Source organism: Trichosurus vulpecula, chromosome 2, assembly GCF_011100635.1.
Source record: "Trichosurus vulpecula isolate mTriVul1 chromosome 2, mTriVul1.pri, whole genome shotgun sequence".
NCBI classification, from domain to species: domain Eukaryota; kingdom Metazoa; phylum Chordata; class Mammalia; order Diprotodontia; family Phalangeridae; genus Trichosurus; species Trichosurus vulpecula.
The window spans coordinates 156,932,379-156,947,258 of NC_050574.1; the positions used below are offsets into that span (position 1 = coordinate 156,932,379).

The window sequence follows — 14,880 nt, forward strand, 5'->3', positions numbered from 1 at the left end:
TTGTCAGGGGCACTGTGGAAGCCACTTCCTTTTCCAGAATAGGTTGTACTCTGAAGACCCTTCTGTAATGGCAAGCAAAGTGGGACTTTTTCTTGTCTTTTGTTTTGGAGTGCTTCTCAGCACTGAGGCAATCGAGTGCCTTTGATTGAGTTTTGCCTTTGTTTGTAGGAAGGCCATACCCTTTTGCTAATTAGGTCACAAGAAGTATGAGGCCCTGGAGAGGTATGAAGCCTTCAAGAGGTTTGAAGCCCTCAAGAGGTGTGAAGTTCTTGAGAGGTATGAAGCTCTTTGACCCTGAAGAAGTATATATATACTCTGAGGTTAGCATTTTGCTTGGGGCTCACTCATTGTAAGAGTGTTGGTATGGAGATTCTGGGTAGCATTAAGGAGCCCCCTCCCCCCACCCCCTGGCCTTGAAAACCCAGATGTTGTTTGCTTCTCTGTCTGGTAACTATGTATGTATTGCTATGGTCAGACAGAAGCCTGTCTGTTGATTTGTTATTTTCTCTGTTTGTAATTTCTGTTTGTATTTGCTCTGAAGTTTAGGGTGCTGACTTTTTCCCCTGAATTAAGTGAATGATATATGTATGCTTAATTAAAGTAAGATTGTAAACCCCTTAAAATTGCATTCCTTAGAAAAGCAGGTCAAAGAACCTGTGCTAGTAGCCCTCCTGTATGCTGGTATTATTGGTCTTACACAGCCACATTAGCAGCAAGTAGCATTGTTGTTATACCTTCCTGATCACAGGTTCTATGATTGTAATGGGAATGGGAATTGAAGATCTTCTCAGCCCATTAATAGGCCTCAGGTAGAACCCAATAAGGGAAGCTTGATTAGGGGAGGCTTGTTTGTAGGAAAGCTCATACGTTTTGCTAATTTTTAATTAGGCACTGGGTCACAAGAATTGTGATGTCCTCTGGCTCTGAGAAGGGTATATATACTCTGAGGTGAGGTTTGGCTTTGGGGCTCACTCATTGGGAGAGTATTTGTGCGATTTGGCCAGAATGATTCTGTAATTCTTAGGTCTGGTTAGTAGCCAGCATACAATGCTACTGAGTTCCCTATTCTACCATAGGACACTCAGTGGCAGATTTAAACTGATGGATTATCCAACTGAAAGGAGGGAAGACTTCTTGTTTAGAAGAATTTTTTAAGTCTTTTAGGGAAAGGACCAAGAGACATGATTGCCTGGGTGGGATGTGACAACATGGAAACTGGATGGAGCAGGCTAGCCAGCCACTCACTGGCTAAACCTGCATCTGGGAACTTGATTGTTCCTCTCTTGCTAACTCTTAGGCAACATATCATCTGTTTTAACTGTACTTTCCTGAGGCCATTAAACAGGATGTGGGGGCAGATAGGGAGTTTCCCTCCTACCCACCTAGGAGGACCACTTACTGCTTGGGCCATAAAGTGATGGATAAAGTTTGGTGCGGCCTTTTAGCTGAGTCCAAGTTTTATAGAACAAATTCTTCTATTTTTTTATATTTTTTTGAGATTTTTTATTTGTAGTTTACAACGCTCAGTTCCACATAATTTTGAGTTCCAGATTTTCTTCCCCCGCCTCCCCCTGCTCCCTCCCCAAGATGGTATGGAATCCGATATATCTTTTACACATAACTTCGCATTGAACTTATTTACACACTAGTCAAGTTGTAAAGAAGAATTATGACCAATGGAATGAATCATGAGAAAGAAGAAACAGAACCAAAAAAAACCCAAAAACAAAAACAACAACAAAAGAGAAAAAAAACAAAGGAAAAGAAAAGGTGAGCGTAAAGTGTGCCTCCATAGTTCTTTCTCTGGATGTGGATAGCATTCTCCATCGTGAGTCCTTTGGAGTTGTCTTTGCACCTTGTATTGCTGAGAAGAGCAAAGTCTATCAGGGTTAGTCATCACAGAATCCATATATCTGTGGTTGTGTATAAACGAATCCTTTTATTAAGTGGATTTGTGCTGTGAAGTTTGAATTCAGTCCAAAACTGGAAATTTTCTCAGTCCTGTGGCATTTGCCTTGGCCCTCAGTTATCAGGAAGAAAGGTGGGGTGAAAGCCAAGGGCCAACATGGGCAAGAAAATGTGAAATCAGTTCCTTGCAGTTTTAAATCACTCTCTTCTTCTTCTGCACACTCAGCTGCCAGGCTCTGAGCAGGCTTGTCCCCAGGGAATACGGCATCTGCAATACTTAGGTTAAGTGGCATTTTGCTCATGTGCATGATGCTGGCACATAGTTAAGTGCTTAATGATGGAGGCATACTGGGTCAATAATAAATATAAAGGTCATGCACTGAATTTCATGAACTTTAGGTCCTCACTCATCAATTAGACCCTGTGATCTATACATGTCTCCTGATGAATATGGCCTTACTCAGTGACAGAAGACTTTCCCCTTTAGCCAGGAATAGTGCTGTCAAATGCTCAAATGAGACGTCTCTTTGGGGGTAGGAGAGTAAGATATTAATTCACTGAGTCATTTAACAACAAATATTAGCACCTGATATGTTCAGAAGCAGGGAGGGGTAGTAAGGCAATTACTTGAGATGCACAGTTTAGATAAGACAATCCTTGCCCTCGGAGCATTTACAATCTAGATCTGGGCACAACCACCCTTCAATAAAATTGTGGAGTCAATAAAGCTTGCTTTTACAGTCATAGCATTTTTTTTGAGTTTCTTCTAGACCTTCTAGACCAGGGGTTCTCAACCTGGAGTCCTGTTTCAACAATCCGGCTAGCAGCTTCTGTGGGGGTGTAAGATCCACCAACAATCAGCACCCAGAAAGCTGCCAACACACTGCAAAAGCACAGGTTCTTTTGATCTGCTTTAGTAAGGAAAGCAACGTTAAGGGGCTGACAACTTATTTTAATTCAGCATACAAATATCATTCACTCAGTTCAGGGGAAAAGACCAGCACCCTGAACTTCAGAGCAAAATACAAACAAAGTACAAACATGGACAGACAGACCTTGTCTGATTCAAATCCCAATTCATAGTTACCAGAGTTTAACAAAGTCTCAGCATCCAGGTTTATGAGCTGGAGGGCTTCTTAGCTACAACTGCCCGGAGTCTCCACATCAACACCATCGAGAGTGAGAGCCCTAAACAAATTACAAACATTGACAGACAGACCAAATACAGATTCATAGTTACCAACATCTAGGTTCAGCCCGGGAGCTCAGAACAAGGGCTGGCCCGGAGTCACTCGCACCACCACTGCTGTGGGTAAGAGCTCCAAAGAACAGAAGGCCAACCCCTGGTTTTATATCTTTTTCAGGGTCAGGGGTGAGTCGCATGTGCGACTCACCCACGTGACCTAGAATCATCACAAAGAGGCGACTTAAACCCACATAGTCTAAAAGCCTCTGCTGTCCCATACATGTCACTCAAACTCATGTGTAAACTAGGCCCTCCCCGAGTTAACCCCACCTTGGGCCCCACCTTAGTTACCAATCCACACCCACATAAGTTTTATACCTAGTAGGGGTTTGGGCCTGGGGCTTAGCACCTAGTAAGACTCAAAGACAATTAATCATTTTAAAACAGTAAGAAAGTCCCAACTCAATTGATATTACAAGTCCATACATAGATTTCAGAGAGCCCATGAACTCAGACAGGGGAACAATTACATCTTTATTTTCACTATCCTCTAACTGAAATTTAACATTTCCTTCAACCATGAATGTAGACAGCAAACATTCTGAGAAGGGGTCCGTAGGTTTCATCCAAGTGCCGGGGGGCTTCTTGACCCAGTAAAACTTTGAGAACCCTTGCTCTTGACTAACCCCCTTATTTCACAGATGAGGATTCTGGGGCCTAAGAGAAGTTACAGGAACAGAGGCAGCTGGGTGGTGAAGCACAGAGAGTGCAGAACCTGGAGTCAGAAAGACCTATGACTGAATCCTGCCTCGGACACTTGAGAGCTGTGTGACTCTGGCTAGGCAAGTCATTGAAATTTCTCCCTATCTCAGTTTACCCACCTGGAACATGAGGGTATTAATAGCACCGACCTCACAGTTGGGGTTATTGTGGGGATCAAATGAATTAACATATATGTAAAGCGGTTTGTAAATCTTAAAGTACCACATAAATGTAGTTTCAACTCTTCATGACCCCATTTGGGGTTTTCTTGGCAGAGATACTGGAGCGGGTTGCCATTTCCTCCTCCAGCTCATTTTACAGATAAGGAAACTGAGGCAAACAGGATTAAGGAACCTGTCCAGGGTCACACAGCTAGTAAGTGCCTGAGGCCCCATTTGAACTCTGGTCTTCTTGACTCCAGGTGCTAATATTTGTTGTTAAATGACTCAATGAGTTAATACCTTACTCTCCTACCCCCTAAGAGACTTCTCATTTGAGTATCTGACAGCACTGTTCCTGGCCAATGGGAAAAGTCTTCTGTCACTGAATAAGGCCGTATTCATCCGGAGACACGTATAGGCCACAGGGTCTAACTGATGAAGGAAATCACTTCACTCCCTCCATTAGCTTAGGTTTCCTCATCTGTAAGATTACAAAAGCGTTTACCTCACAGGGCTGTTCTCCTGATCAAATGAGGTAACATCTATAGATTGATTTACAAACTTTAAAGGGATATATAAATGCTAACAATTATATTATTATTATATTATCGCCTCATCTGTGGAATAAGTGAGAAACTGTTCCATCCCTCCTCCTGTAAAACTCTAAGTAAGACACAGCCTGTTTTCCTATTATTTCTTTGTCCCGCTGACTGGTCTAGTGAGAAGAACCCATGAACCAGAATCAGACATAGGTGTAAATACAAAGAATTCACACGTGGGAGGTTTTTCTGGCCTTGTCTAACTCTGACTTCACAGCATTTCAAAGGCAGTACAGTGGATTACTCATTAAATCAGCTGCTTCAGCTGTTTAATTGCCTAGAAACCACACTCATTTTTATGACCTACACACAAGAAATAGGTATAATATAATGTTCTCACAAGCAAATGGCCTGGGGGAAGTGGAGAGAAAAGACCAATTCTAGGGATAACTTTATTAATTGTTCAAGACCATCCCTGTACCACTATGGACAAAACACTAGCCAGTGGAGCTGGGCTCGAACCTTGACTTTGCAACCCACTATTTGTTTCACCCATGGAGAGATTATTTCACCTCTCTTGGCCTTAGTTTCCCCATCTGAAAAATTAGGGAAAAGGTTGAGTTTTTCCAGATTCCACCAAGCTCTAAATCTGTGTTCCTCCCTGGCTGCCCTCACCATTAGAAAACATCCGACCCAGGGAACTGAGTCAAATTTATAAGAATACAAGTCATTCCCCAATTGATAAATGGTCAAAGGATGTGAACAGGCAGTTTTCAGAGGAAGAAATTAAAGATATCTATAGTCATATTAAAAAATGCTCTAAATCACTATTGATTAGAGCAATGCAAATCAAAACAACTCTTAGGTACCACATCTCTCTTGTCAGATTGGCTAACATGTCAAAACAGGAAAATGATAAATGCTGGAGAACATATGGGAAAATTAGAACACTATTGCATTGTTGGTGGAGTTGTGAACTGATCCAACCATTCTGGAGAGCAATTTGGAACCATGCCCAAAGGGCTATAAAAATATGCGTACCCTTTGACCGAGCACTGCCGTTTCTTGGGCTGTATCCCAAAGAGATCATACAAGTGAGAAAAGGACCCATATGTACAAAAATATTTATAGCAGCCCTTTTTGTGATGGCAAAGAATTAGAAATCAAGGGAATGCCCATCAATTGGGGAATGGCTAAACAAATTGTGGTATATGAGTGTAACGGAATACTATTGTGCTGTAAGAAATGAGGAGCAGACAGACTTCATAAGAACCTGGAAAGTCTTATGTGATCTGATGATGAGTGAGGGGAGCAGAGCCGGGAGAACATTGTACACAACCACAGACACATTGCTTCTGTAATGACTAACTGATAGACTTGGCTCTTCTCAACAATGCCAGGTTCTAAGACAGCTACAAAAGACTCATGATGGAAAAGGCTATCCACTTCCAGAGAAAGAATTACAGAATCTGAACGCAGATTGAAGCAAACTATTTGCTCTCTTTTTTTCAATTCTATTTTTGGTTTTGTTACATCTTTCTCATGGTTCATTTCATTGGTTGTAATTCTTCTTTACAATTCGATTATTGGGAAAAGAAGTTTAATGTGAAGGTATGTATAGACCCTATATCAAACTACATGCTATCTTGGTGGGGAGTGGGGAGGAGGAGGAGGGGGGGGCAGAAATTTGGAACTTAAAAACTTGTGGAAATGAATGTTGTAAACTAAAAAATATTGATTAATAAAAAAAATTTTTTTAAAAAGAAAGAAAACATCCCACCCTTTCTTATTTTTGTTGAGATGGAGATGTCTTTCTCTTTTCATTTTTATCCCTTCCCACCTGGATTTGCAGTGTGGTGTAGTAGAAAAAGTACAGGACTTAAGAGTCAGAAGCTCTCTGTTCAGGTCCAAGTTCTTCCAATAATTACTTGTAACCTTAGCCAGGTCAATTTTTGATGGGGAAATTGAGGCCCGGAGAGTACATGTGACTTGCCTGCGGTTTGATGGCTTTTGAAGGACAGGGATGAGAGGGAATCCTTGGTGGAGGGGGGTGGGGATCCTTCGGGGGCAAAGATAAGGTCCCTGGAACTCAGTTACCTTACCCATAAAATAAAGGAAGTGCACAGATGGACTAGATGACCTGGAAAGTCCCATTCATCTTTAACACTGTATGATTCTAATCTATGACTCTTGCTTTCTGGCTTTGTTCTGACCTGAAGAACAATGGTAATTTAATTAGGAATTACAGTGAAAGACCTGAAAATCACATCTCATAAGAAATAGGCTACTGTCCAGCCTACAGTAGAGAAGATGGCTATCTTCACATGCTTGAAGGGCTATACTGTATGAGAAGCAACAATGCGTTTTAAGGGATAGCAGCCTGGTGCATACAGTAAGGAGTAAAGGGGACGGTGCTGGCAATTGGGAGAAGTGGCTTCAGATTTTGACCCTTCTACTCAGCAGCTGCATCATCTCAAAGAATCTCACTTAATTCTCTAAGCCTCAGTTTCTTCATCAGTAATATAAAGGGATTGGCCTAGATAACCTCTAAGGTTCCTTCTGCTCCTAAGCGTCTGGTACCATTGAGTTCTATAGGTTGTTAGGTTACCAAACTAGGCCCTTCACTTACACTCATATAAATTCCTAGGTCAGGACATTGCCCACAAATTGTGCTGGCAGCCATTAATACTCTAGTATAATTTGTGGGTGCTGAAAACTTTCCCAACCCAAAAATGTTTCATTACTGGTCTACCGCAGGGCAAGAAATCCACACACATTATTCACTCTCTCAATTTAATGAACTGACAGCCCCTAGTTAGAATATAAATATGTTTTCTGGGAACATGAAATGATTAGCACTTTAACATGGAATTTATTTAGCAAGTAAGCTCTAGCCCTATCACTTGGGAAGGAATAAGACATAAGATAGACATGTACAAGGGAGTAAGAAAGAGTCCAGAGAATGCTTTGCCACTGGGTACTGGTGTGGTAGTGCTTGGCTCTAACCATCTGGGGACCAATGTGAGGCTTTCATTTTGTTGATGGGGAAATTCAGGCCCAGAAAATGTATGTGACTTGTTTTAGGTTAATGGCTTTGGAAGGATTGGGCCACTATAGGTGAGAGAGAATCCTGAAAACAAACAAAATTTTACAATTCACAATTTTGCCAAAAGATTAATCCTCTTTTCTCCATTAAAAGCGTCCTGTAATGCCTCTTGGGAGTGTGGGAGTTTCCATGAGGTCAATCTGAGATCTCAAGGGTTAGGCTAAGGGGCCATTAACAAGTCCTGTGGAACTGGAAAAGCTTCCCGACCAGACCCAACATCCCTTGTTTATAGAGGACCAGCCTCACTAAGTTTGGAAAGGCTTATCACCTGAAAGGTGGCCACCAGAGGATAAATTCTTTTGGCCACAGAAACTCACAAATACCGTCTCCTAAGATACAGCATGGTTATGATCTCTGTTGGTAGAGGGTGGATGCACACCTCAATAAAATCAAACACTCATGGATCGGCATGGACCTATTTACCACCTTTGATGTTTTGGTGACAGCCATAATCTGTGCCATCAGCATCTTCAAACCACCTGCTGTGGCTGTGTTGAGTAGCAGTTTGCCCCAGTGACAAGAGCATTGAACACAGAGTCATGAGACATGGATCTAGTTCTGTCCCTTTATTAGCGGTGTGGGTTGGAGAAGTCACTCTCTCTGAACCTGAGTTGACTCATAAGAGAACGGTAAAATTTGTGTGGCCTGTCTCACAGGGTGGTTGTGAGGATTGAGTAGGTAACATTTGTAAAATGATTCATAACTGGAGAGTGTTATCTATAAATAGAAGCTATTATCCTTCTGGATCCATCCTCACAATTCCCAAATCTCCTGTTTCATGTTGCAGGCCAGGGAGTATCGCTGACCATTCCACAGCCTAACATCAACGCCACAGTGGCCCAAGACATTCTACTCTCAGTTGAGTATTCATGCCATGGAGTGCCTACCATTGAGTGGAAGTACACATCTTACTGGGGGATGCAAAAAATCGTGGAGTGGCAACCTGGAACCCAAGCCAACATCTCCCAAAGCCACAAGGATCGAGTCTGTACATATGACAATGGTTCAATTCAGCTCTTCAGGGTGGGTGTGAGGGACACCGGCTACTACACAGTCACTGTGACCGAAGGACTGGGAAGCAGCCAGTTCGGTATTATTGTGCTACACGTGTCTGGTAAGGAGGCCCCTAAGGGTCCTTCCACATCTAATTTATCAGAGAATGAGTTTGAGGCACATTTCATACTATTAAGAGACATTATCTCCTCTCCTTCCCTCCCTCTTCCTCCTCTCAGAGATTCTCTATGAAGATCTACATTTTGTAGCAGTCGTCCTGGCTTTTTTGGGTGCCATGGCCACGGTGTTAATCAGTCTCATGTGGGTCTGTAACAAGTGCTCATACAAATTCCAGAGGAAGAGAAGACACAAACTGAAAGGTAATTAATTCTCTCGGTCTTGTGATCATTGAGTCCTCATGTTTTCTAAGACAACCTTGCTGCATTTGGGAAAGTTATTTTCCCCAGTTTTCAGGCAATTTCTTGGATCCAAGACCTGTGATTTCATCAGTGTAGGAAGCTCCTGGTGAGGAAATTCTTCTACTGGTCTAGACTGGTGCATGCATTCTCTGCAACTTATAGCCTGGTACCCTAAGAGGTTAAGTGACTTGGCCAGGGTCATACACAGACAGCATGTGCCACAGGCAGGACTTGAACCCACATCTTTCTGACTCAGAGGATGGCTCAGAGCTGGCCTCTAGCCATTATGTTACACTTTTTCTTCTTTTAGCTTTTAAAAAATTTTTTTTTTGTTTACATTTTAAGTTCTGAATTGTCTCCCTCCCTCCCCACCCCACAGTAGAGAGGGCCACCATTTCAAACACACACACACACACACACACACACACACACACACACACACTCATATGTAAACCTATACTATCCATACTTCTACTTGTCAGTTCTTTCTCCGGAAGTGGATAGCACCTCCTTTTATAGATCCTTTGTAGTTGATTTGAGTATTTATGATACTCAGAATAACTTAGTCATTCACAGTTGTTCTTATATCAATATTGCTGTTACTGTATACAATGTTATCTTGGTTCTGCTCATTTCTTTTTTTTGGAGGCAATCGGGGTTAAGTGACTTGCCCAGGGTCACACAGCTAGTAAATGTCTGAGGCCAGATTTGAACTCAGGTCCTCCTGACTCCAGGGCCAGAACTCTATCTACTGCGCCACCCATCTGCCCCAGTTCTGCTCATTTCACTCTTCATTATTTCATGCAAGTCTTTCCGTGTTTTTCTAAAATCAAACTGGTCATGCTTTCTTAAATCACAGTAGTATTCTGTCACAATCACATACCACAACTTGAATAGCCATTCTCCAATCGATGGGCATCCCCTCAGTTTCCAGTTCTTTGCCACCACAAAGAGAGCTGCCAAAAATATTTTAGAACATATAAGTTATTTCCCCTTCCCCCTGATCACCTTGGGAAACTGACCTAATAGTGGTATTGCTGGGTGAAAGGGTATGCACAAGTTTTACAACTCTTTGGACATAATTCCAGATTGCTTTCCAAAATGGTTGCATCAGTTCACAATTTTTCCACATCCTCTCCAACTTTTGTCATTTCCCCTTCTATCATTTTAGCCAATTTAATATAAGGTATCTCAAAGTTGTACCAATTTGCATTTTTCTAATTCTCTAGAGCATTTTTCACATAACTATAGATAGCTTTGATTTCTTCATCCAAAAATTGCCTGATCCTATCCTTTGACCATTTATCAATTGGGGAATGACTCATATTCTTATAAATTTAACAAAGTTCTTTACATATTTGAGATCTCTTTCTGATATAAAAGTTTTCCCCCAATTTTCTGCTTTTCTTCTAGTCTTGGCTACTTTGCTTTTATTTGTATAAAACATTTTTAGTGTAATCAAAATGATCCCTTTTATATCTCACAATGCTCTCTATCTCTTGTTTATTCATAAATTCTTCTATTCATAAGTCTGATAGGTAATATGTCCCTTGTTCTTCTAATGTACTTACAATATCTCCCTTTATATCTAGGTCATGTATCCACTTTGTTGTCCAAAGTTTTTTTTTTTTTTTCATGTATCCACTTTGACCTTATCTTGGTAAATGGTATAAGATATTGGTCTATACCCAATTTCTGCCAGACTGCTTTCCAGTTTTCCCATCAATCTTTTACCAAATAATGAATTCTTATCTCATAAGCTTAAATCTTTACATTTGTCAAACACCAGGTTACTGCAATAATTTATTACTGTGTATTGTATGTCTGCTTTGTTCCACTGATCCACCTATTTCTTAGCCAGTACCAGATAGTTTTGATAATTACCACTTTATGATACCGTTTAAGATCTAAACATACTGCCTTTTTCACACAATTGATATGTCATTCATTTGCAGAAAGCACAACTGAAGAGATTGAGCTGCAAAATATTGACTGTTAGCCAAGTCTGAACTGAAGGACATTACTACCTCAAAAGAAAAAAAAAAAGACTTGATTTTAAATGAAACAAGCAAACAAAACTAAGCATCCACCCCTGCCACCTTCCACAGCTTGAGCATGTTTTTGGACAGATCTTTTTCACAGGACGGAACTTCATCCCTGTTGAGTGATCCAAGGACACATGAAAATTCACAGGTCTGACCAAGGGGAAGGAGAAGGACCCTGCATGAATAGGGCATCAATCGATTCCTACCCTTAAGCTGAAATCTTATGGAAGGTCATGTTGGGGTTTAAACAAGTGAGTCACTGCTTTTGCAACAGAATTTGATCCAAGGACTCCACTTGGTTATATCTTCAGTCCAATAAAGGTCCATAGACAGCATCCTCTGAAGGAAAACAGCAAACTAAGATGGAAAAGCGGTGCTAAGACATGGACAGCCCCATGCTAACCCTCCTCATGCTATACTTTAAGTGAGGCAACAGGGCCTTAGGAAGTTGTTGTTTGGTTGTTTCAGTAGTGTCTGACTCTTTGTGACTCCATTTAGGATTTTCATGACAAAGATTCTGGAGCAGTTTGCCATTTCCTTCTCCAGCTCATTTTACAGATGAGGAAACTGAAGTAGACAGGGTTAAATGACTTACCCAGGGTCACAAAGCTAGTAGGTCTCTGGGGCCACATTTGAACTCACAAAGATGAGTTTTCCTGACTGCAGGCCTAGCACTCTATCACTGGGTCACCCACCTGCCCCACATAGGAGAAAGTACCATATTTAAAAACAAACAAAAACCCCTACAAAACCCTGAAGTAACCTACAGATTTGATGTGTACACAACTACACATTTGTGTGCGCACACCATGAACACACTGTGCCAGAAACAGAGTCTACTTCTTTGCATTCCTCATATCCCATATAGCCAACGATCTGCTTCACTGTAGTGTGTCACTCAGTACAAATTGTACCATTGCACTGGTCCTGAAAAGGTAAGCCCAAAATATAGGTAATCTGTAATTTTTGAATGACCTACACTTACAAAGAACCACCACCTTCCCTGCCCTGACCAGAAGATGAGCAGTTGAGAGATTTTAATAGGCTGAAAGCTCTACATGAGTCAGCAGTGTGACTTGGCAGCCAAAAAGGAAACCTAATGCCATCTTGGGCTGCATTAACAAAAGCATAGCATTCAAGACAGAAGAGATGGTAGTCCTGAGAGCTTCTGGAATATGTTGTTCAGTCCTGGGCACCACATTGTGGGAAAGACATTGGCAAGCTAGAGCAGCCTGAGGAGGATGACCAAAAGGATGAGGGGACTGGATATATCAGTCCACTTAGGGACAGCCCAACCAGTAAGAACTGGGAATGTTTAGCCTCGAGAAGAAAAATTTGGGTAAAGCATGGCTGCTATGTTCAGTTAAATAACATTTAAATAGCTTTCACAAGGAAGAGTGATTAGATTTGTTGGCCTGTAGGAAAAACTAGGAGCAGGGAGTCACATAACTGAAGATTTTAGTTGGATTTAAGGAAAAAATATGGTTAACAGTTAGGTGTCCAGAGTGGAGCGGGCAGCTTTCCTTATCATTTTTAAGTAAGGGCTAGATAACTACTTAACCAGCGCTGTGTGGTAGGTTGGATAAAACCATTTCTAGCTGGGTGACGATAGGCAAACCTTTCAACATCTCCAGTGGGCCTGCGTTTTCTCATCTGTAAAATGAGGTGGAACTAGACAGCCTCTGGGGTCCCTTTCAACTCTTAAATCAATAATCCTCTGACCTCTGAGGACCCTTCCAACTCTGAGATGTTTTGATTGGTTAAGTCATGGAAGCTATTGTAAAAAAAAAAAGTCTTGGGGCAGCTAGGTGGTGCAGTGAGTAGAGCACTGGCCCTGGGGTCAAGAGAACCTGAGTTCAAATCCAGCCTCAGACACTTGACACACTTAGCTGTGTGACCTTGGGCAAGTCACTTAACCCCAACTGCCCAGCCTTCCCCCCTCCAAAAAAAAAAGTCTTAAGCGATTGTCAAGAAGTTATGCTTTATGAAGCAAAGGAAGGAAAGAAGCTGTGAAAAGAAGGGAGGGCAATGTAATGCAACACGAGAACACTGAACACCTAGGGGGAAAGATACCAGCAGCTGGGAGAGAGCTATAGAAAGGGTTGTCAAGGATGTCCACAATAAACTTCTTATTTAACAATTTTGTTTAGGGTTAATGCAAGAAAGCTCACCTTTTTAATACTTATCCTTCAGTTTGGGGTTAAATAAGCTTTTGTGGGTTATCCTGAGAACTTAAGTATGGTACCTATGAGAAAATGCATTCCAAGTTCCAAAGAACCACATCACAAATGTTCATTTGGCACACAGACTGCTTGTTTTCAGTAACACAACTAGGAAACCCAAAGTCATGGACTCTTCTACTGGCTTCCATTTAGTTCACTTCTCCAGACCAAGTTTCTCTGCTAAACAGAACTAATAAATACTTTAATCGTAAACTACCTCATAGCCACATTATAAAGTGGAAGCAAAGGAAGTTTGTAAAGCTCGCAGTTCTTGAAAGTAAAGTATCACATGCATGCAGTTCTCAATAGCCTGGAACTCAAGAATGAGCACTGCTTGGGGGCAGTAGCATTTCATTTTTCCTTAATATTCCCAGTGCCTCGTAGTATCTTGTGCATAGCAGGATCTTAATAAGCACTTGTTGAATTGTGAACGAATGGGGAAATATTGGAGGAAAAGGGGAAAATAATCACGAACTATGTCAAAGGAGCAGTCCATGATGGGAACAGAACAATGCTGTTGATACCTGGGAGTTCAGATATCTAGAACCCTCAGCTAGAAAGATAGTTTGGGGGGAAGGGGGGAGAAAGAGTTTATTTCAATTGTTTCAGGCGACCATGTACACGATATGAAAGTTTTCCCATCCTAAATTTTAACACTTTAAAATATCCCTATTTTTGTTTTGTGAAGGAATTCTGCCTTTTTCCACAATAGGAAAATATTGTCTTAGGGATTAGGTGTTAAAAAGTAAATCAATCATAAGTTATATTCCATACTGTAAAACATAGGACTGTGCTAACAAGGGAAATATAACCTAAAACCTAATCCCTGACTACTGATGTCCAAATAAATACATTCCTTAAGAGAAAAAATAGCAAAAAGGAGTCACTAAACTGTACCTAAGGATACTACAGGCTGCATATTGACTTAGTTTTGAAATGTATAATCTATATTTTACTGTGTTTTTATTTATTTTGTTAAATATTTCCTAATTACATTTTATTCTGGTTCTGCCCATACTCAGGACTGTTTCAGGCAGCCAGTGGTGTCTGACACTTCTGCTCTACGGATCATTCTCTCCCCTTTACAGATAAGGAAATTCTGGTTAAGGGAGATAAAGTGATTGCCCTAGCTCACACAGCTGGAAAGTCATCAGGCCCAGTCATTTGGACTCAGGTCTCCCTGACTCATATTTTGTCTGCTATGCTGCACTGCCCTCTACTGTACTGAGGATTAGTAAAACTCTATAGGAAATCCTGAAATGAACAGCGATGCTGTCAAAATATTAAATGAAAATGAAACTGAGGTTTAATTTTTTCCTTCTCCTACATGCCTAACCGCTAGTAAAGCCTATTGATGAACAGCCTGCAGTTCATCCATCCTTATCTTTCCATTCTCTGTGATTCTTGTCCATAGTCTTCTATGGATAAGATCCATTTCTTGGATCCGTGGATCTATGTAAGGCTCTACGTACCCTCTAATAATAGCAAGCATTTCTATAGAGCGTACTATGTGCTGGGTGCTGTGCTAAGCACTTTACA

At 41.2% G+C, this 14,880-nt stretch overlaps 1 protein-coding gene across 1 annotated transcript in view; it reads left to right on the top strand.

The window, feature by feature from the left end:
* Positions 1-11,536, top strand: part of VSTM5 (V-set and transmembrane domain containing 5) — a 31,194-nt gene extending 19,658 nt beyond the window's left edge. Inside the window, exons 2-4 of the mRNA XM_036746837.1 lie at positions 8,450-8,776; positions 8,895-9,035; positions 11,030-11,536. Coding sequence (XP_036602732.1) covers positions 8,450-8,776; positions 8,895-9,035; positions 11,030-11,073 — 512 coding nt within the window. The 3' untranslated portion in view covers positions 11,074-11,536. The remainder of the gene's footprint in view (positions 1-8,449; positions 8,777-8,894; positions 9,036-11,029) is intronic.
* The last annotated feature ends 3,344 nt before the right edge of the window (positions 11,537-14,880 follow it).